At 42.6% G+C, this 22812-nt stretch overlaps 2 protein-coding genes and 2 long non-coding RNA genes across 4 annotated transcripts; all 4 read left to right on the top strand.

Moving 5' to 3' along the window:
* Positions 1–918: 918 nt before the first annotated feature.
* On the top strand, positions 919–2615 carry LOC116221817 (P2X purinoceptor 5-like; the record flags this gene model as incomplete). The annotated part of the gene is made up of 5 exons (XM_031573329.2): positions 919–1154; positions 1282–1375; positions 1462–1527; positions 1740–1837; positions 2221–2615. Coding segments are annotated over 5 exons (609 nt in total), but the record flags the coding sequence as incomplete, so codon positions are not given.
* Positions 2616–9416: 6801 nt separating this feature from the next.
* Positions 9417–10032, top strand: LOC122133166. Its single transcript, XR_006152579.1, has 2 exons — positions 9417–9618; positions 9912–10032. It is a non-coding gene; the product is annotated as an uncharacterized LOC122133166 (long non-coding RNA).
* Positions 10033–16320: 6288 nt separating this feature from the next.
* On the top strand, positions 16321–17305 carry LOC122133165. Its single transcript, XR_006152578.1, has 2 exons — positions 16321–16966; positions 17260–17305. It is a non-coding gene; the product is annotated as an uncharacterized LOC122133165 (long non-coding RNA).
* A 476-nt stretch (positions 17306–17781) lies between these two features.
* Positions 17782–22794, top strand: LOC105907800 (P2X purinoceptor 5-like). The gene is made up of 12 exons (XM_031573328.2): positions 17782–18039; positions 18203–18353; positions 18533–18604; positions 18705–18780; positions 19103–19202; positions 19481–19561; positions 19703–19844; positions 21632–21765; positions 21893–21986; positions 22073–22138; positions 22353–22450; positions 22651–22794. Exons 1-12 carry the CDS (start codon positions 17849–17851, stop codon positions 22718–22720), a joined length of 1275 nt encoding a protein of 424 aa, XP_031429188.1. The 5' UTR covers positions 17782–17848; the 3' UTR covers positions 22721–22794.
* Positions 22795–22812: the final 18 nt, after the last annotated feature.

The raw sequence follows: 22812 nt of genomic DNA, 5'->3' as shown, positions 1-22812 counted from the left end.
AGACGCGCACTCTGATATCATTAGAGTTGATAGAGCCACCTGATTGGTTTAAACTTCCAAAACAGCAACGCAATCCATAGTTTTGTGTAGGCAACTGTTTGGCGAAACTGTTTCATAAAATGTAACGAGTAACAACCCATATTGTAGAAATGTAGCGGAGTAAAAGTATAGATAATAGCTAAAAAATGTAATGGAGTAAAAGTAAAAAGTATGCACTATTATTTTTACTTAAGTAAAGTACAGATACGTTAAAAATGACTTAAGTACAGTAACAAAGTAAAAATACTTCGTTACATTCCACCACTGTCAGAATATGAGTCTGATACCACTCCATTGGGCTGTGATTATGGGGGCGTGTTTCAACCGAACCAGGAGAAAAAATGCCTCTTCGCTCAATTGGTTACCTACAACCAATCAGAACAACGTAGTATGTGACCAGGGCCAGCTGATAAATTAAACTTTTACCGGATCCCGTAGGAAGGAAGGCAAAAACATCTTTTCGATTGACAAATGCCTTGATCGCGTTTCTCTGTTCCTCTTTCAAAATGAATGCACTGTCAATGTCTAAATGGACTCGAATCTACACATTTTAGCTCTCTAGCGGCAGCCATGTTTGTTGAAAACGAATTCAACTCGTGTGTTGCTGACGTGGTTGATTACGTTACTGTTGATCATCTGTCCATCATCGTATAAAGCCCGCCTTGACAATTTGATTGGTCAGACCATTTCTGTTCGCAGATAATTTCTCCCTAATGGAGCGACACCAGACCGAACTTCCTGACTTCAAATGTTGTGGGCGGGGCTAAGTTCGGTTTGGTATCCAGGCTACTTACCTCCACCAAGGAGGTTATGTTTTTCTGTTTGTCTGTTTGTTTGTTTGTCTGTCTCTTTGTTTGTTCGTCTGCAGGATTATGCTAAAACTACCTGACCGATTTCACCACACACTTTTGTGTATTATCAGAACACAACAACAGAGCAGCTCTTTTCTGTGCCACTAACCAAGACAGTTGTGTGTCCTCTCAGGGTGCAGCGATTGGGATCCTGATCAACTGGAACTGCAATCTGGACACTGGTTCGTCCCAGTGCCATCCCAAATACAGCTTCACCCGTCTGGACACCTCCATCAGCTCTGTCACTTCAGGCTACAATTTCAGGTAGAGCCTCCTGCCTGACTCAGGGCATTCAGACTGTTAGCAGTGTTTGTCTCCATTCAGCAGAACTGACATCACCTTGTGTCATGCACATTGTAGATATTAACATTAGCGCTGATTACATCTCCAGATATGCCCGCTATTACAAGAATGCTGCTGAACAGTCCTACAGGACTTTATATAAGGTGTATGGAATTCGTTTCGACATCATGGTTCATGGAAAGGTAAGACAAAAATGCTTGTTGTTTTTCTGTTGTAAAGCAGGGAACACTGATCTGAATTGATTACACTGGTGCACTTGTTTCCATAGGCAGGGAAGTTCAGTATCATCCCCACCTTAATTAACATTGGATCAGGACTTGCTCTACTGGGTGCTGTAAGTATGAAATCATGACGTCACTGTTGACATTTTCAGGATGCCAGATGTAATGGGGCTGAATAACCAGTAGAGGTCAGTAGTTCCAGTAGTTACAGTTTTGGACACTACCCTCACGGTATAGCCCTCAAAATGCTCTCTGTACTTAGTGTGGATACTGTGATTATGCCTAACAATGATACTAACAGATGCACATCACTTATTTTCTCTAGGGGAGTTTCCTCTGTGACTTGGTTTTGCTTTACATCATGAAAAACAGAGCATACTACAAAGAAAGAAAGTTTGAGTCTATAAAGCCTGACCCCTCCAGGTACTGTCCTAATTTTCTCAGAGCTTTCAAACCATAATCATACAGAAGAACAGAATATACTTCCTTTGCTAAGCCCAATGTGTCACTGTCACGTGTGTATGTGTGTTAACATAGGCAACATAATGCTGTGAACATTCCAGGGTTAAGAGATTAAAATCAGGCAGGATAGAACTCTGGACTGTGGAAAGTGTCATTTCATTTTTGTCATTTTCTAACAAGGGATAGAAATAGTCAAATGCTGAGCGGTACAAATAATCTTTCCCTTATATAATCACATTATTGACATTGACCTGTACCTGTTGCAGCTGTGTTGTATGTCAATGGAGTGCAATTGAATTAGTGGGCATATCAGAAAGAAAGAAAATATCCTGTGCTTTTCTTAGGAATGATACCAGTACACGAGATGAAGCTCAGGAGGAAGATTCACGTGAGCTGCAACAACTCACTAGTCTGAAACTACAGGCAAACTCCTCAAAGGATGCGGAGGCTTCAGCCTGATTAACAGTCGTCAATGCAACATGGCTGCTTGACGCTTTTCAAGGATTTTGTATTTCAGCTGCAATGTGATACTGTGGTGGAAAACATGGGAATGAAAACTCAATAATCTGTATATGAAGAAAATCAACAATTATGGAAGGGACAAGGAAGATTTAGTGGAGTAAAATCAGTATTGTGTGATTTAGTGTGACAAGTAAAATCAGTATGATAGGTGAAAATTCACCCTAGTTACCTCAGGACTCCGGAGCTGCATATAAGTATATTTATTAGACAAACAACAATTGCAATCAGGCTCACTCCCAGCACAAGGCTGAAAGTGAAGCAATGATAAACACATCGCACAAGGTTTATATAGACAGAAGTTGAGCGTTCAGCAGGGATAACCACGTGGTGGATTTCTGACATCCGAGGCAAGGATGGAAGTTTTGCACAAGGTCGGAAGAAGCACAGTTCGACCCTTCTTATCACTTCTGGTCTAAACATGCTCTTGTATGTATGCAGACTAAGTGGCACCTAATAATCTAAGTTACACACACGCACACAGAAAAGCCATGTTCCTGCTTACATAAGTACATGATTCATATAAGGTAATTAATAATACAAGGCACTTGATTATTATATTCTTAAGTCATTAACAGTGCTTGGAAACTATCTCCATCAGTCCCTCCTTTTATTCGTTTCAATGGATAATTCAAAATTACAATCATAATCAAAATCACAAATCATCTTTCGTCAATTATCAATTTCAATGGATAACCTCAAAATCATCACTCTGAGCTTCATCACATGGATTTCCGGAACAGAGAAAATTACTGAGCATCACTCCATATCATCATAAGTCAATCACTTAAAATGTTGTCATATTTCTCATCACACATTTGAATACTTTGCATTTGTAGGCCAACATAGTGGGTGTCAACTGTGTGTGTGTACACATTAGCTTGCCTAGGCTTCAGATAACATTCAAACAAGGCCTCTTTGCTGTGTCCTTGAAGGCCCTGTTCCCCATCAGGCATTCTGCATTCTGTCGGCTGTTGAATATTACTGGGCAGGAAAATGTAAACAGTCTCTTTGTGGAAAGTGATCAATATGTTAACAGTACCAAAATATAGAGTAGTGCAGTTATTATCAAAAGTTTCACACATTGTTTCATTTTCTTGTAACTCCCCATGACTTCACAGAGATAGGACCGCCCCGCCCTCCCAGTATCCACTAGGCCAGGGGTACTCAATAGGCGGACCGCGGTCCGGATCCGGACCCAGACGCAATCAAATTTGGACCGAAGCCAAAATCAACATTCTAATTAAATCATGATCCAAGCGAGTTTTCATTGGTGCATGATTTCGCGCTGTATATTTTTTTCCTACTCAATGTGGTTTCTATCTTCCGTCTCCGATCCAGAGGTCCAATCAGGAGCTGTAATAACAACATCACTATGACAACTCATTCACTCAATGTTGGCTGCGAGCTCTGTGGGTCACGCAGGTTGTGTGTGTCAATGGCAACAACGCGGGCAGATAGATTTGTGAACGGTATCTTTTTCTCAGCAAACGAAAATCATGGCGTGCTTTAAACCCGACAAAAAAAGAAAAGTTGATTCCAAAAATCGCTAATTTAAGACAGAGTGGACTGACAAGTATGTATTTGTGCTGCCTGTGGGGAGCACAAAACCGATGTGTTTAATCTGCAAGGAGACGGTTGCCCTTGTCAAAAGTTGTAAGGTGAAACGTCACTATGAAACAAAGCATGCACACTTCGAACAAAAACACCCGCAGAACTCTGAGGTAAGGGGCAGAAAAATAAACCATCTGCAATCATACCAAGCAACATGCAGTGTAATAGACAGATCAGCCACACAACAAGAGCGTGCATAGCATACCTCATATGAATATGGTGAAAAACAAATACAGGAGCACACTCACTAATGAAGACTTACATCAGTGCCTCTGCCTGGCCTTCACACCTTTTGTGCCCAAGTTTAAACCACAAAAAAGTGTCACCTTTCACACAAATAAGGCCACATCATCTTTTGTGCATAGTTAGAACGCTTTTGTTGGAGTTATGTTTTTGGATTTTGACCGTCACTGTTCCGGACCCTAGACTGAATGGAAATTTGGCGAGTGGACCTTTTGGGTTTCTAATTGAGTACCCCTGCACTAGGCTCTTCTTCCCCACTGGACAGTGTTGTTTTCTTCACCAACGTTTGAGACGAGGGGTCTCTAAACCCCCCCTGTGTAGGTTGGACTTCCTGTCACAGTGGGCCGGCCTTGGAAAACTGTAGAGGAAAACAGCTCTTATTCTCTGTGTCTTTCTAAGGAAGGCTTACTCGTTTACAATGTGTTAGATGTATCCAGGTGGCTCTCTCCACTATTTTGACTGTGGTAGATGTTGACAGTAGCACTTAGTATGGTCTGTCCCACTTGGGCGAATGGCAGTGTTTTCTTTTGAGGCTGTTGATTAGGACCCAATCTCCTGACCCAACCTTGGTTTCAGCCTCACAGGTTCCTGTGAAGCAGAGTTCTGAGAGCATTTTGTTCATTCACATTTTTGCCATATATTTAGCAAATGTATATTCAATCTCTTTGTCTGTTTCAGCAAATGGTTTGAGAGTTTAGGCAGTGTAGATTCTTCCATACATAATTCCAAACAGTGATAACAGCATGCTTAATTTCACTAATTTTACTCTAAGATTCTCAAATTGCTTTTAATAGTTTGGTTCATTCTTTTCTACCAGTCCTGCTGACTGGGGATTGTATGAACTGTGATTGTCTATGGCTAGACAATATTTCTTTCTTTCGTTGGGATTTAACTTAATAAAATCAATAATGAATGATTAAACATCTTTCTCATGAAATATAAATAAGAAGTAAAAATATATGCTTACTATCCCCATTTATTGAGGCATGTTTTCACCATGGCTCAATATTACAGCATATCCTTTAGTATTGTGAGATCTAATTCTTCAATTGTGTACGTGTCAGATGATTGTTGTAGTACAGCCTGGTTTGTGGCCTTGTCTGCTTTTTGGTTTCCCAATGAAACCGGGTCTTTTGCATGTGTGTGTGTCAGATGGTTGTTGCAGTCCGGCCTGGTTAGTGGCCTTGTCTGCTTTGTGGTTTTCCAATGAAACCAGGTCTTTTGCATGTGTGTGTGTCAGATGGTTGTTGCAGTCCGGCCTGGTTAGTGGCCTTGTCTGCTTTGTGGTTTTCCAATGAAACCGGGTCTTTTGCATGTGTGTGTGTCAGATGGTTGTTGCAGTTCAAAGTGCTTTACATAAAATCAATAAAAGCAAGCAGCAAGAGCAATACATGGAGTAAAATAATGGTCAACATCGTATCAGAACTTGATGTTCCAATAGGCTTCTTGGATTACTAAAATCATGATAAAAGGAATAAAAGTAATAAAACCTTCTGCCTGGTCTTTAGCTCAGTCGGAACCATAATGCTGCTTCATAGATTCCGCCTTACCCTGTTAAATATTTTCCCTAGCTATTTTTCCCCGCCCAGAGGCCACCCTTCCTTCTATACCCTTCCTTCAGAGGCCTTCTCGTCTTCTTCCACCGAACGTGCTTCGGGGCTTCGGGAGAGACACTAGCTCTCCTTTACAAGCTTAAGGAAGGTGACTGCGCCCAGGGGACTAGAACATTCGTTAGGGAAATATCTCTGAGAATAACATGTGATATATTGAAGCCACAATATGGTTTCCGACAGTGCCATGGTACCCTTAAAACAGTTTTTACAGAGAAATAGTAAAAATAGTGCCAGATAAAATAAATAAAATGCTTGGGTAAAAAGCATAAAGATAGTCTCAACCCCAAGAAAAACTATATAAGCGTGCACGCACAACAAATGACAAACAAACAATATACTCACAAACAGCTCGGAGTCCACCCCCTATAGTCTAATTCAATTCCTTCACTCTCGGCTCTCCACGCTGGCAGGCCCTGGCCTCCTTCCAATTCAAGTTGGAGGTCTTTAGAAAAACAGTCTTGTACTCCTCCGTACGGTTTAGGTCCTGATGATTAGCCCAGTTTGGAGAGTCGATGAGGTTGTTGGAGTCCCGAGTCCCCAAATATGATAGGTGAAAATTCACCCTAGTTACCTCAGGACTCCATATAATTAAGCAATATAGTACGAGTGCGAGTGGGGTAGGTAAGGGATATTCCCACGGGTGGTGTTCGGCCGTAGCCACGAGGCCGGAGGCCGAGTGGCGCAGGCAACAACACCCGTGGGAATATCCCTTACCTACCCCACTCGCACGAGTACTATATTGCTTTTATAAAACAATTTTATAGTCAACCAATTAACATTTAAACACGAAGTTATTGATTTTTTTTTCGCCATTGTTTCTCCGCAACAAAAAAATAGTTCCATTGTCAACGTCTTTTGGAATTATAAGAACTTTGAATTAACGGTTATCGCTTAATTGTATCAACGTGCTATAGAATGTTTCATCGCGGAGTGATTTATTATTAGCTGTGAAAAGTCCGAGTTGGGATGTCCTGGGATATTCCAACTCATGGAACGTCTCTCGTCCAATCAGAAACAGCTAAATAATTCAATAGAACCCAATTGTTTTATAAGTATATTTATTAGACAAACAACAATTGCAATCGGGCTCACTCCCAGCACAAGGCTGAAAGTGAAGCAATGATAAACACATCGCAAAAGGTTTATATAGACAGAAGTTGAGCGTTCAGCAGGGATAACCACGTGGTGGATTTCTGACATCTGAGGCAAGGATGGAAGTTTTGTAGCCTGGATACCGAACTTAGCCCCGCCCACAAATTTTTTGGTTGGGAAGTTCGGTCTGGCATTACTCCATTGAGGAGAAATTATCTGCGGACAGACATTGCCGTACCAATCAAATTGTCAAGGCGGGCTTTATACGACGATGGACAGATGATCAACAGTAACGTAACCAACCACGTCACAAAAAGGCGCTTGGTTTGAATTCGTTTACAACAAACATGGCTGCTGCTGGAGAGCTGAAATGTATAGATTCGAGTACATTTAGACATTGACAGTGCATTCATTTTGAAAGAGGAACAAAGAAACGCGATCAAGGCATTTGTCAATCGAAAAGATGTTTTTGCCTTCCTTCCTACGGATCCGGTAAAAGTTTAATTTATCAGCTGGCCCTGGTCACATACTACATTGTTCTGATTGGTTGTAGGTAACCAATTGAGCGAAGAGGCATTTTTTCTCCTCGTTCGGTTGAAACACGCCCCATAATCACAGCCCAATGGAGTGGTATCAGACTCATATTCTGACTAGAATTATGAGTATGACATCGTCAGGCTAGAAGTTTTGCACAAGGTCGGAAGAAGCACAGTTCGACCCTTCTTATCACTTCTGGTCTAAACATGCTCTTGTATGTATGCAGACTAAGTGGCACCTAATAATCTAAGTTACACACACACAAACAGAAAAACCATGTTCCTGCTTACATAAGTACATGATTCATATAAGGTAATTAATAATACAAGGCACTTGATTATTATATTCTTAAGTCATTAACAGTGCTTGGAAATTATCTCCATCAAGTATTGTGTGATTTAATGTGACAAGTAAAATCAGTATTGTCTCGAGATTTGCTCAGGTTTATGCTGTTGGTATTGTACTACCAAAATAAAGATTTTTTCCCTGAACGACCAAGAACAAAGAGTTTTATCTAGATCTGAAAAGAAGAGTGTTTACTTAATCACAAACCTACAAATCAGTCACAACAATACTCCATAAAAAAGCCAAAGAGACGGAAAGCAGTTGGGCAACCACAAAATGGCCGCACATTATGCTGATGTTTTTTTTTTCACATTCTTATTTTAGAAAAAATTAATGAAAATTGTGTTATTAAGCTGTTAACGTTGGAATTAAAAGTGAAGACACAGTTGTGGCAGTCTTGGATAAGTGCTGCTTAGTGCATTCATCTTATGAAAAGCCAAATAGTTTGTATAGCCAATGTTTCCTGTTGCTTATTCTCACTTTCTCATCTAAAGGGCCTAATGTGCAACTAAATGTGCAACTATAGCAAGACAAACCTACAGCGCCTTAAACTTCTAAAACCTCTCCTCCTCTCACAGGAGACAGGTTCACAGACTCTGTGAACTTTCACTTACGTGTCCAAAGGGCCATCTCAACTAAAGCCCCTTGTGTGAAAGGAAGTTCTTGTGGGCACCTTTTGCATGTTTTTCTAGTAGGGCACAGTACACACAGTGCGCACAGTAGGTGTTAGTAATACGTGTGAAAGGAAGTTGTGGTAAGCATTACAAACTCAAACCTTTTGTCAAGTTTTGTGTTTTATCCGTGAGACTCAGATTTTCAACAAGTCTCACGTCTCATGTACGTGCCATTAAACACAGATCTCACTAAATCTCACAGATTTTCACACTCAATAGCACTGAATAATAATAACTATAAGGGCAATAGGAAAGTGCAGACCTCCACCAAGGTCAAATGCCCTATCTCACAATGTTACAGAGAGTGACAAAATAAATCCTGGATCAACTGAACCAGATCCTCTTGAGAATTTAAAGAGTTCTTTCTTGGCCCATTTCAACTCCTCCACCAAGTTTCATGAAAATCAGCCAGGTAGTTTTAGCATAATCCTGCTAACAAACAAGCACGACTCTATGCATGAACATGAAGGGGAGGCCACGCAGATTTAAAGGAAATGTATTAAATGATAAAGATTATATTTTAAGAATAAAGGACGCAAAAGTGTGGTGCGTATCAGTATTAATGAGGAGTAACCCAAAATGTCATGCAAAGTCAGTCTAGGGGTATAACAAAACAAAAGACAACGGAGAACCAAAATCCAAATGCCGGGAGGTGATCAGATTATGTTTACTGTTGTGGAATATATTGCTTTCTGTTGGGAAGAAGAGTATTTTCTTTATGATCCTGCAGGAAGAACTTGATGAAATTGTGAGGACATGGAATTCACACAAGCTCAGAATGTGTCTAAAGTGTCTACAAATATGCAGCAATTAAAACATATGTTTTTCTATCCACAAATACAGACAGGGATCGACAGTACAGCGAGTGGTGTGGCATTAGACTTGCATGTGTAACAGGTTAATGAATGACACATATTTGTGCAATCTTTCATTTTCTATTTTGTGTATATGTAATTTTATTTCACCAAAATCTTGGTTTCTTTCATGATAGCTAGGTATTAGGCCTATCATTTGTTGGGTAAGTGCGCCCTCTATTGGTTGGTTTGGTGGTTACAGGCTGCATTTTCGTGCCTTGCTCAGTATGTGTTTTGCTTGGCAACGAGAGGTACGTGTTCACATTGTAGTGTTATGAAGGTTTCAAATGTATGTGTTTTAGCTTAAATTTGGGTGCACACAGTGGATTGTAAATGTGTTTTGTGATGAGTTGTCATAGATTGCTTGGGTTGTTTTGGAGGTTTTGCTGTTTTGAGAGTTAGGGATATATTTGCTGATATAGCTAACCTCGTGTGTTGTTTAACTGTATGCTAGGTTTCGTTTTTCTGTCTTTCTGTAATGTAGCCCATATGTTTCAGTTGTCCTTCTTTTCTTATGTTTGTATGTGTTTTGCTTGGCAACGAGAGCTACATTCTGCATACTGGAAGAGAAAGTAAAGTGATTAAAAGAACTTCAGCGTCCTGTGATAATTGCACCTGAACACAACGCAGTAGTCGGCGAAGTACAGACCACGCCGGCTACATTGGTGCCGTGACCCGGATGACATCTTCAGATCATCGCCAGGATGATTGCCGCTGGTTGCTGTGACGAGTAAGAACCTCTTCAGGACGTTGACAAGTACACGGGCTAATGTTAATGTGTAAATAGTAACTCTATCTCAGCTAGTATAATTTTACATTGTGATTTTTATTTAATGTTTTCTATTCATATTTGCATTTATTAGTAATTCATATATTATTGCCATAGCCTTATACATCACAACTTTTGCAAAAATGACTGATGGTGAGGATGTTAAGACACCAATTAGTTGGGGGGATGTTGGTTTGGTAAGCCTAGGTAGGGGCCAGTTTATGAGGGATGAGAGCACGCCAGTTATATTAGAGGTGCTGGTGCACTGGGCAAACCTGCGCTCTCGTCCACAGGTGTACATACTGATGCACATTTCCCCGCACCGCACCCGCGTAGGTTAGGGTATGCCTCAGACATGGGAAGCGGTGTTAGTCCAGTGGGTCGCCCTGTTTTCTCATACACTCACACGCACACAGATGAGCATTCTCCACGTCAGCCAGTGTTTAATCCAGATGTGAGCTCCTCAGACCTAGGGAACCTCATTACACAATTAGCTCACGAAATAGGAGAGAACATTGCTAGCCAGCTAAAGAGATCTGTTAGTAGCGCAGATAGCCAAACCACTCCTACACCTAGTCTGAACTTAGGACATGGACAGTCTGACTTGAACATGACTGGAGTAAAGTTAGTTATGAAGACAGATGTCAAAGAGCCACCGTACTTCAGGGGTGATGGAACGGACAAACACACAGTGCATGAGTGGGAAGAAATTATGAGCGTCTACTTGAATAAGAGGGGTGTGTCCTCACAAGAACAGTCCCAGGAGATAATGTCAAGATTAATGGGAAAGGCTAGAGACATTGTTAAAGTCACACTGCGCAGCATGCCATCGCTGCGGCCAGCTGAAGACTCTAAGCTTGTCTTTGATATCCTGAAACAACATTTCAGTGAGGTAACCTACTCCTCGATGCCTCTAGCAGATTTTTATAACACTCTTCCACTGGCCGGAGAAAGTCCCATGGACTACTGGATACGCTTGAATAAGGCTGTCGATGTCGCGGATGAGTGTCTGAGAAGGCAGGGGCGAAACATTGAAGACCCCTCTCACGAGGTCACAATGATGCTGGTGAAACACTGTCCTGACCCCGCTCTTGCAAGTGTCTTAAAGTGCAAAACAGCAGAGAAGTGGACAGCGAATGAGATTCAGGAACACCTCATTGAACATCAGAGAGAGGCTAGAACAATGTCTCAAGCCAAATCTTACCGGCCAAAGAACATTGGTGCACATGCTCAGACATCAGCAATAGAGACAGTCACTGCTAATAACACCACAGATCTTACCTGCTACTCAAAGGCAATGGAGCCTCCATCCTCTTCTCAGACCGAGAGCGTCTGTATCCAGTCTCTCATTGGCTTGCTGAACCGTGTGCTGGAGCAGAAGGCCCAGACAGCAGCAGTCGTGCCGCCGAATAGGAGTCCAGTAGCCATTGTTCAGAGTAGATGTAGAGTCTGTCAGTCTGCTGAACACTCAACTACTGCACACTGTAGACAGGCAAACCTCTGTATGGGCTGTTACAAGCCCGGCCACTGGAAGAGAGAGTGCCAACAGCGCCGGCCAAGAATTAACACCCAGCCACAGTTAGCGCGAGCACAGCCTAAACATGAGCAAGGTGGAGCAGGTTTAAACTAGATGGCTTACATACGGAGAGGGGATGTGTGAGCGTTAAAGCATCAACCCTTGGAGAAGGTGAAGAATTAAAGGAGATGTATGTCAATGTTTGTAAAGCAATGTCAGATAGTTGTACAGTAATCGTTCAGAATATTCACAAAGTAGAAGCGTTCAGTGAGTTATTTCACGCACCAGTGACAGTTAATGGCTGCACTCAGTTACAAGGGCTCCTCGATACAGGGTCAATGGCTTGCACAATAAGTGAAGAGGCGGAGCAGCGGCTGCTATCAGATAGCGTCCTGACCCAACAACAAGAACTCCCGCAGCGCATCATCCTTGTCGGCTGTGGAGGAGTACAGGTGAGCCCCAAGTGCATGTACGACATGGAACTGAGTCTGTATGGGGTGAAGTGCATGGTGCCAGTCCTTGTGGTCACTGGTCAGAAAGATGACGTCATAGTAGGCACCAACATGCTGAAATATGTTCTACATCAGCTGAAAAATGAGAAGAATTATTGGACACTTATTTCACGCAACACACAGGGGTCTTCAGACTGCGAACAGTTTTTTGGAGATGATGGCAAGCCTCACGAGATGGAGGGGTGAAGATGTGCCAGAAAAAGTCGGGACAGTGAAACTAACTCAGGCGGTGACTCTCCTCCCCAAACAAGAGTACCTACTGTGGGGTAGACTGCCAAGTAACGTGCCCAAGTCACCTGGGAGCACGGTTATTGTGGAGCCTACCACTTCCAGGTGTGTGCCTCGGGGCATCATGGTGGGGAGAGTGGTCACACCGCTGTGGGGAGATGGCTGGACCCCTATGAAAATTACCAACATCTCCGACAAACCACTCACCCTTAGAAAGAACAGCAAGCTGGCAGACGTCTCTCCTTGTGTCGCGGCTGAAGACTTCACACTGTTCCAGGGTTCCTCTCAGAGTGACGATGGCCCTGTTAAAGGGACTAATGTGAAACAGGACGACAACACTGATCTGAAAGACAGGCTGCAGAAGTCTGGTCTGGGAGACGTTGACATTGACCATTGTGAAGCAAGCCCTTCCACCAAGCTTCAACTTGTGACATTGCTGGAGAAGTATCAGGACGTATTCTCAAAGCACCATCTAGACTGCGGGAAAGCCAAGGGCTTTGTGCATAGAGTCCGCCTCACTGACGACCGTCCTTTCCGTCTTCCGTATCGTAGAGTGCCGCCAGCCCACTATCAAAAGCTGCGTCAAACTCTCACTGAGATGGAAGAGCAGGGAATCATACGGAAATCAATGAGTGAATATGCTTCCCCACTCGTGATGGTTTGGAAGAAGAATGGCGATCTTCGTATATGCACAGACTTTCGATGGCTGAACGCGAGAACCATCAAGGATGCTCATCCTTTGCCCCATCAATCTGACTGCTTGGCTGCCCTTGGCGGTAACACTGTCTTCAGCACCATGGACCTCACATCTGGTTTTTATAACCTGCCCATGCATGAGGAGGACAAAAAATACACCGCCTTCACATCACCACTAGGCCTGCATGAGTATAACAGAATGCCGCAGGGGCTTTGCAACAGTCCGGCGTCCTTCATGAGGATGATGTTAAGCATCTTTGGCGATCTAAACTTCAGCAGTCTTTTGTGCTACCTAGATGATCTCTTGATCTTTGCCCCCTCTGAACAGCAGGCCCTCAGCAGGTTGGAGGTTGTTTTTCAGAGGCTGCGGGAGCACAACCTGAAATTGAGTCCGAAAAAGTGCCATCTGTTGCGGAGGTCCGTGAAGTTCCTCGGACACATTGTTGACGGTGACGGTGTTGCTGTTGACCCCGAAAAAGTTGAGGTCATCGCCAAAATGTCGAAGAGGGACTTGATGGAAAATGATAGCTGCACTCCTTCAGTCCGCAGAGTGAAGTCGTTCCTGGGGATGGTATTTTATTACCAGCACTTCATACCAAATTGCTCCTCCATCGCAAAACCCCTGTTCGCTCTCACAGCTGGCCAGAAACGGAGAGGAAAGTCCGGAAAGTACAGTCAAAATCCAGGAGTCTACAGAAAGCTCAAACCTGCAGACTGGACCCCTGACTGCGACTCCGCCTTCGCCAGCCTCAAGGAGAAGCTCCTGAACTGTGCAGTCCTCACTCATCCAGACTTCTCTAAGCCCCTGGTTCTGTCCATTGACGCTTCTCTTGACGGCCTTGGGGCAGTTCTGTCCCAGATACCAGAGGGGGAAATGAAGGCACGCCCGATCGCCTTCGCGAGCAAGACCCTCACTGGCTCACAAAAGAGGTATCCTGCCCACCGCCTAGAATTCTTGGCGCTCAAATGGAGTGTTTGTGAAAAATTCAGCCACTGGTTGAAGGGCCACACTTTTACAGTGTGGACTGACAATAATCCTTTAACTTATATAATGACAAAACCGAAACTTGACGCTTACGAACAAAGGTGGGTGGCAAAGCTTTCCCCATACACATTCAGTATCAAACATATCCCTGGGGTAAAGAACATCGTGGCGGATGCCCTAAGTAGAGATCCTTTTGCCAAGTCAGTGAGTCAAAGGTTGATCAGCGAGCCGTATGAAGGTCTGTTGGCTGTCTCTTCCGCTGCAAGGTCCAGTGTCTCCGGACAGATGATGCAGGCTGCTGTGTGACCATGGACACTACTCAAGACATACTGGCTGGTAGTCAAGAACCCTCACATGTAAGATCTGCTTTTGAAGCTCACGTAGAGTGGGAAAAGGGAGCAGAGATAAGAGCCACTCAGTTTTTCAAAGCTCTTCCTCAGGCGGTGCCCTCAGAACAGGACACACCTCCAGCCCTCTCCATCGGCGAGCTAAGGCACAGCCAGGAAACGGATCCAGTTATCAGGGAGGTCCTGCCACTCGTTCTGAGGGGTGAGCCACCACCTAGGCGAGGGAGAAGTAGGTTAACAGCTACGGCTCAGACACTGTGCAAGCAGTGGCATCATCTGAAAGTCCAGGACGGAGTCCTATACAGGGTAACTAAAGACCCATTAAGCAAAGAGAAGAGGTATCAGTTTGTGCTGCCCGTTAGCTTGAAGGCCAAGGCTCTCGCTGGTGTGCATGATCTCGCTGGGCATCAAGGGCAAGCTAGAACAGCACATCTTGCCCGACAGCGTTTCTTCTGGCCGCAAATGGGAAGAGACATCAAGGAATATGTGAAATGCTGCCAACGCTGTATCCTTGCAAAGACCCCTGAACCAGCTGCCCGAGCTCCCTTGGAGAGCATTCGCACTTCAGCACCCATGGAACTGGTGTGCATTGATTTTTGGAGTGCTGAGGACAGTCAACAAAGATCTGTAGATGTGTTGGTCATAACAGACCACTTCACAAAATTGGCCCATGCATTCCCCTGTGTTAACCAAACTGCAAAGCAAATAGCGAAGAAGTTATGGGATAACGTGTTCTGCATCTATGGTTTTCCAGAGCGAATACATTCCGATCAGGGAGCCAATTTTGAAAGTAAACTCATTGCCGAACTCCTCAGCCTCACAGGGATTACAAAAACACACACAACAGCATACCATCCCATGGGGAATGGACAAACCGAAAGGTTCAATAGGACGCTTGGCAGTATGTTGCGTGCCTTACCACTAGCAGCCAAACAACACTGGGCTCAACAGATACAGACTTTGACCTTTGCTTATAATGCCACCATCCATGAAACGACTGGATATCCTCCATTCTACTTGATGTACGGTCGAGTCCCCAGACTCCCGGTAGATATGGTCTTCAAACAAGTCCTGAAGGATCCAGTCGTGGTGAATTATAAGACCTATGCAGAGAAGTTGATGGCGAACCTCCATGTGGCTGCCGGCATAGCTCAGCAGCATGCGAGGAAAGAACAGAAACATCAAGCTGATGGCTACAACAAGAGAGTCCGTGGAACCCACCTGAACGTTGGCGACCGAGTTTTGCTTGCCAATAAAACGGAGAGAGGGAAGAGGAAGCTAGCGGACAAGTGGGAGGCCACCATGTATACCATCATAGACCGGAACCCTCAGACTCACATTTACAAAGTCAGGGATGAGAGTGGGAAAAACAAAGTCGTCCATCGGAACCTGATGTTGGATGTGAGCTTCTTACCTGTCCCAGAACAAAGCAGTGAGGAGCTGAATGAAGATGCCTCAGATGTGGCCAGTGAGTTCCAGCCTCCCTCTGTTGATGCCTTGAGTGGCCTGGCAGTAGATGCTTCTGAGGGCCGTACCTACTCGTGGTTAAGCACATCATCTGATGCTGTGTGTGAGTCTATGGGAGATGCTGATGAGTGTGAGGTGGAGGATGACAGACCCCATTCTCTGTCCAGAGACTCTGTTCAATCGACACCCACGATAACCCAGTCTGATGAGGTCAGAGGTCAAGGGGAAAACGAATTCTCACCTGTGAGAGACTTAATTGGTTCCAGTGTTCCTCCTGACTCAAACTTGACTGACACTGACTCTGACTCCCCAACTGAGGCTCTTGATTTAGGCGAGACAGTGCCCCCTAATGTCGACTCACCTGTTACAAGAACTGATAGTCAGATACCCACACAAACACTAGGGCCTGTGAGACAGGTAGTGAGGACACGTACTGGCAGGGTTGTTAAGGCAGTCAATCGCATGATAGAGAACATGGTGCAAAAACCACTCACCAAGGGTTTTGTTGAAGGGGTCAATAGAAGGTCACTGTCTTTACTCAACTTATTTTAGATAGAAAAATAATAGAGACTTAGGTGCTGTGGTATACTTTGCTTTAATGCATGCAGTATGACTTGTCATGAGATGTGTTCCAAGATCTTATATGGTGTAAAAGGCATCATACACACTGGAAGAGGCAGTAGCCTGATCAACTGCTGTTTTCTTTTAACTTACATTGTAAGTAGCTTTCTATGCTGTGAATGGGAAATAGAGTTTCCAGGGTTATCTTGGACCAAGTGAACAAGAGCTTTGTTTTGTATATCTTTTGTTTCTTTTCTACCCTCTATGTTTTGAGGATTTTGGCGAAATTAAAGAGGGGTGAATGTAACAGGTTAATGAATGACACATATTTGTGCAATCTTTCATTTTCTATTTTGTGTATATGTAATTTTATTTCACCAAAATCTTGGTTTCTTTCATGATAGCTAGGTATTAGGCCTATCATTTGTTGGGTAAGTGCGCCCTCTATTGGTTGGTTTGGTGGTTACAGGCTGCATTTTCGTGCCTTGCTCAGTATGTGTTTTGCTTGGCAACGAGAGGTACGTGTTCACATTGTAGTGTTATGAAGGTTTCAAATGTATGTGTTTTAGCTTAAATTTGGGTGCACACAGTGGATTGTAAATGTGTTTTGTGATGAGTTGTCATAGATTGCTTGGGTTGTTTTGGAGGTTTTGCTGTTTTGAGAGTTAGGGATATATTTGCTGATATAGCTAACCTCGTGTGTTGTTTAACTGTATGCTAGGTTTCGTTTTTCTGTCTTTCTGTAATGTAGCCCATATGTTTCAGTTGTCCTTCTTTTCTTATGTTTGTATGTGTTTTGCTTGGCAACGAGAGCTACATTCTGCATACTGGAAGAGAAAGTAAAGTGATTAAAAGAACTTCAGCGTCCTGTGATAATTGCACCTGAACACAACGCAGTAGTCGGCGAAGTACAGACCACGCCGGCTACACATGTCTTTACCAACTACAAACCAAATGGTTATGGTTGAAGTGTAGCCATGAATGAAAATATGTTGTCTTCCGTGCATGAGACATACAGTATAGCAGGCTCATCACAAGGAAGGTTAGGAGGACCATGATGTCAATATTCTTTACGCTACATTCATGCCTAGAGATCTTGCCAAGAGCTTCCAGTAGCTATATCCATTACATTCTCATACTGCCAAGTCTTCAGTAAAGGAATTATAGGCCTACTGCTCATAGCTGTTGGTCAGATAGTTGAGTTAGACGGTTAAATAAGAGTAGCACTATTATATGCATATCTGAACAAACCGAAAAATATTCCATTTGTTGACTTCTGTCAGGAGGACCTATTTCAGCTGCATGGTGAGTTTGTTGAAGCCACAACCGAAATATACTACATATACAACCGCATGCCTGAATAAAACCGTCTTGTTGTGTTCAAATCGAAAGTCAAGCGAATGTCAAATCTCAAACTGGCTTCAGAACGTGTCTGGATGCAGTCCCATCGCCCGATCATGGGGATGTCAACGTTGAAGAAAATCTTTCACACTGCGTTTGATTATAAAACTGAAAAGTATGTAATTGCGGAAAATATAAAAGTTGGCATTTTATATAGAGTTATTCAGCTGTGTATCATCGGATACGTCGGGTAAGCACATATCCGCTATAGACTTACCTGTTGACTTTGAACGGACTAACTGTTAACCGATGAATCACTTCCTTTCTTGGTAATAGGTAGTGATCTTTCTTGGTGATATGGTGTACTCTTTCTCGTTGATTTATACATTTGTCCACTTTTATCTTTTGCCTAGGTGGGTTTTTATAACGAATAAGAGCTATCAAGCAGTAGAGGAGTCCATACAGAGCTCTGTAGTCACCAAAGTGAAGGGAGTTGTATCAATCAATTCCAGCGACACAGGATTCCGTTTGTGGGGACCAGAGGACTATGTAATTCCACCTCATGTGAGTCCAGACGTATGGCAATGATGTAGTTCTTGTGAAATGTTATTCAAACTTGTCTTGTCTATCTTATCATTTTTATTTAATCTCTGGATGGTTTCACAGGTCTAGCAGTTAGATATTAAAATAAATTACAATAACTGTTTTAGACAGATATTATCTCTAATATTTTTGTCTTGCAGGGTGGACCTAATCTTTTCATCACAACCAACTTCATAGAAACACCAAATCAGAAGTTAGACATCTGTGCAGAAGTAATTTCCTCTCTTACAGTGTTTACAGGTGGGGTGCCACACATTTTCACATTCCCTGTATATCGCTCTGAACTCTGGATAATGTTTGTTATCCTTTTAGAGCTTTAAGGTTCTGGATGGCCGCTGTGGTGACAATGATGACTGCCCACGTGGAGAGGCAGTTACAGCTGGTCATGGTATGACTGAGGAAATGCAATATAATGAGAGTGTAATTAGGCTATTCAGTCGTAATAAACAAGCCAAGTCACCATGGGGTGCTAACAGGAAAAATAGATGCTTTGATTCTTACTTAAACATGAAATGAGTGATATACCTTTAAGGAAGGTTTATTTGGCTGGATGTGATGGGGTGTAGTGTCATTTGTTGTGCTTTTACTCAATGTCCAGCTGCTAATTGTTAATGTGATAACAGTAAACATGAAATAGCATACTATTTTCAACAGAATCCTTGTTGGTGAAAGTGTAATTTTTTTATTTACATGTAATATCTATACTTTAGGAATAAAGACTGGTCGGTGCTTGATGAAAAAGGACAGAAATTACACTGGAACCTGTGAAATACATGGCTGGTGCCCAGTTGAAAGGAGTCAGAAATCCAAGTGAGACACTCTTTACTACAACAATTACATTCACTGAGGACTTATACATGTGGAAATATACATCACTGAACCTTTTTCTTTGTAAATTAAGAAATAAATGGTCTGTAGACCAATTCACCAAGAGCTTCGATCAAACAATCCTGTTTAGATTAAATGATTACTGTTGTAAAGCAGACTGTTTGTCCATGTCCATGAATAGGTGAATGCCATGGTTTGTATCAGAAACATACATGAGAGTAAAACTGTTTGTGGAAAAATTATCACCCTCTTTATGTCAGTGTGCCGCAGCTAGGAAAAGCTGAAAACTTTACCATCTATATCAAGAACTTCATCAGATTTCCAAATTTCAGCTTCTCAAAGTAAGTCAAAGCTCTGGTCAGTTCTGTGGAAAGAATGGAGTTATGTGATCTTGTTAGTGGCATGATGCAGTGGTTTAAAGCTACCCTCGAATGAGTACACAAGAAGTTATGGAGCTAATTTGAATCCTTCATTGATTCCAGATCAAATGTCTATGAGACACAGGACAGGAGTTATTTACCAACCTGCACCTACGATGAGTTGGTTCATCCTTACTGTCCCATCTTCCGTCTCGGGGATATTATTAGGAAAACTGGACACAGGTTTCAGGACATGGCTCAAGCAGTGAGTATACATTTAGTATCAGTTTGACAAGTGATATATGCAGTGATAAACTACTGAATACAGGTGGGAGGTAAAGTAGACTAGCATTATTGTCTATGACCTGATAACTTGATGACTTGACTTGACCATAGCTGGAGGTTGGAGCACGCTGTCATGTCTCACGCTGGTAAATGATGTTTAGGCTCTCTGCGATAATCAGTGTGCAGCTTAAACTCCGGCAATAAATTAAAAACTCCGTTGATGCATGGATTTTGGATATAAGCATGACGACATATTCTTAGCTGACAGAGAACATGTGTATGTTCCCTTTATTGGACGTTCCCTTTATTGGAAGAGCGGTGCATTATGCCTACATATTTTTGTGTTAGCAAGGTAGCAAATGTCTTATGGGATAATGCAATTCAGCTCTCGAATATCCTTAAAGTTAACACATATCCTGGCAGGCTTTTACAAGTTTAAACCCCTTGAGAGGCGTCTGGATAGAGGTAGCTGTTATTGCAGGGCTTTCTCTAAAACCCACATGGACAGGTGAGAGATGAGTTGTGCATCTGGCAGAGTAGGTGCAACTTATGACCTTTGCTGTGAAAGTTGTAGGTTTCTCTTTCATGTAACAAAGGGGTGTTAAAAGCTGTGTATAAGTGTGTAATTATTACAGAATCACTGCTCATATTTCTTGTGCATCAACCTGAACAGCCTCACAGTTTTACATAATTTCTTGTTACCTCTACCTCTGTTTTTCTGTTTGCTTGTTTGTTAGCAGGATTATGCTAAAACTACCTGACTGATTTTCATGAAACTTGGTGGAGGAGTGGAAATGGGCCAAGAAAGAACTCTTTAAATTCTCGAGAGGATCTGGTTCAGTTGATCCAGGATTTATTTTTTCACTCTCTGTAACATTGTGAGATAGGGCATTTGACCTTGGTGGAGGTCTGCACTTTCCTATTGCCCTTATAGTTATTATTATTCAGTGCTATTGAGTGTGAAAATCTGTGAGATTTAGTGAGATCTGTGTTTAATGGCACGTACATGAGACGTGAGACTTTTTGAAAATCTGAGTCTCACGGATAAAACTCAAAACTTGACAAAAGGTTTGAGTTTGTAATGCTTACCACAACTTCCTTTCACACATACTACTAACACCTACTGTGCGAACTGTGCCGACTGTGCCCTACTTGACAAACATGCAAATGGTGCTCACAAGAACTTTCTTTCACACAAGGGGCTTTAGTTGAGATGGCCCTTTGGACACGTAAGTGAAAGTTCACAGAGTATGTTAACCTGTCTCCTGTGAGATGAGGAGAGGTTTCAGAAGTTTAAGGCACTGTAGGTTTGTCTTGATTTAGTTGCACATTAGGCCCTTTAGATGAGAAAGTGAGAATAGGCAACAGGAAACATTGGCTATACAAACTATTTGGCTTTTTTTAATAAGCCGAATGCACTAAGCATGATGATAAGGCTGTGATGAAGATCTACGTGACCTTATCTGAGATCTTTATTCATATTATGATTGTGTTCATTAATATGGGCAGAGATTTCTATATGGATATGTTCTGACACTCAAATACATACTACATAGTATAGATCCATACTCACACAACATAGGCCACATAATATAGCTACATACTCATACAGCTGATTCCAACAACATGCCACTGAAATTAAATATAATTTTCCACTATGGAAAATTCCACCACACCCACCAGCCGCACTTGTGTGTAATATCAGAACACAACAACAGAGCAGCTTTTTTCTGGGCCACTAACCAAGACAGTTGTGTGTCCTCTCAGGGTGGAGCGATTGGGATCCTGATCAACTGGAACTGCAATCTGGACACTGGTTTGTCCCAGTGCCATCCCAAATACAGCTTCATCCGTCTGGACTTGAACACCACTGTCAACTCTACCACTACCTTCAATTTTAGGTAGAGCCTCCTGCCTGACTCAGGGCATTCAGACTGTTAGCAGTGTTTGTCTCCATTCAGCAAAACTGACATCACCTTGTGTCATGCACATTGTAGATATTAACATTAGCGCTGATTACATCTCCAGATATGCCCGCTATTACAAGAATGCTACTGGACATGACTACAGGACTTTATATAAGGTGTATGGAATTCGTTTAGACATCATGGTTCATGGAAAGGTATGACAGAAATGCTTGTTGTTTTTCTGTTGTAAAGCAGGGAACACTGACGCAAATTGATTACACTGGTGTACTTGTTTCCATAGGCAGGGGAGTTCAGTATCATCCCCACCTTAGTTAAAATTGGATCAGGAATTGCTCTACTGGGTGCTGTAAGTATGAAATCATGACGTCACTGTTGACATTTTCAGGATGCCAGATGTAGTTTGGCTGAATAACCAGTAGAGGTCAGTAGTTCCAGTAGTTACAATTTTGGACTCACTACCCTCACGGTTTAGCCCTCAAAATATTCTCTGTACTTAGTGTGGATACTGTGATTATACCTAACAATGATATTAACAGATGCACATCACTTATTTTTTCTAGGGGACTTTCCTCTGTGACTTGGTTTTGCTTTACATCATGAAAAATAGAGACGAATACAGAAAGAGAAAGTATGAGTCTATAAAGGATGACTGCCCCAGGTACTGTCCAAATTTTTCATGTCATTTTCTAACAAGTAATAAAAATAGGCAAATGCTGAGCGGTACAAATAACCTTTCCCTAATATAATCACATTACTGACATTGACCTGTACCTGTTGCAGCTGTGTTGTATGTCAATGGAGTGCAATTGAATTAGTGAGCATATCAGAAAGAAAGAAAATATCCTGTGCTTTTCTTAGGAATGATACCAGTACACAAACTGAAACTCAAGAGGAGATTCACTTGAACTGCAACAACTCACCAGTCTGAAGCTACAGGCAGACTCCTCAAAGGACGGGGAGGCTTCAGCCTGACTAACAGGCGTCAATCCAACATGGCCGCTTTGCGCTTTTCAAGGACTT

Source organism: Clupea harengus, chromosome 9 (genome assembly GCF_900700415.2).
Source record: "Clupea harengus chromosome 9, Ch_v2.0.2, whole genome shotgun sequence".
NCBI classification, from domain to species: domain Eukaryota; kingdom Metazoa; phylum Chordata; class Actinopteri; order Clupeiformes; family Clupeidae; genus Clupea; species Clupea harengus.
Note: the sequence above shows the minus strand (reverse complement) of the source record. Positions and strands in the feature narration are given on the sequence as shown.

Excerpts from the sequence above, each read along its gene's own strand:
- LOC105907800 (XM_031573328.2), top strand. The coding sequence starts at position 17,849 with ATGTCAAATCTCAAACTGGCTTCAGAACGTGTCTGGATGCAGTCCCAT. Across the intron at positions 21,766-21,892 it reads ACCACTACCTTCAATTTTAG|ATATGCCCGCTATTACAAGA; the intron begins GTAGAGCCTCCT and ends TTACATCTCCAG. Across the intron at positions 22,139-22,352 it reads GAATTGCTCTACTGGGTGCT|GGGACTTTCCTCTGTGACTT; the intron begins GTAAGTATGAAA and ends TATTTTTTCTAG.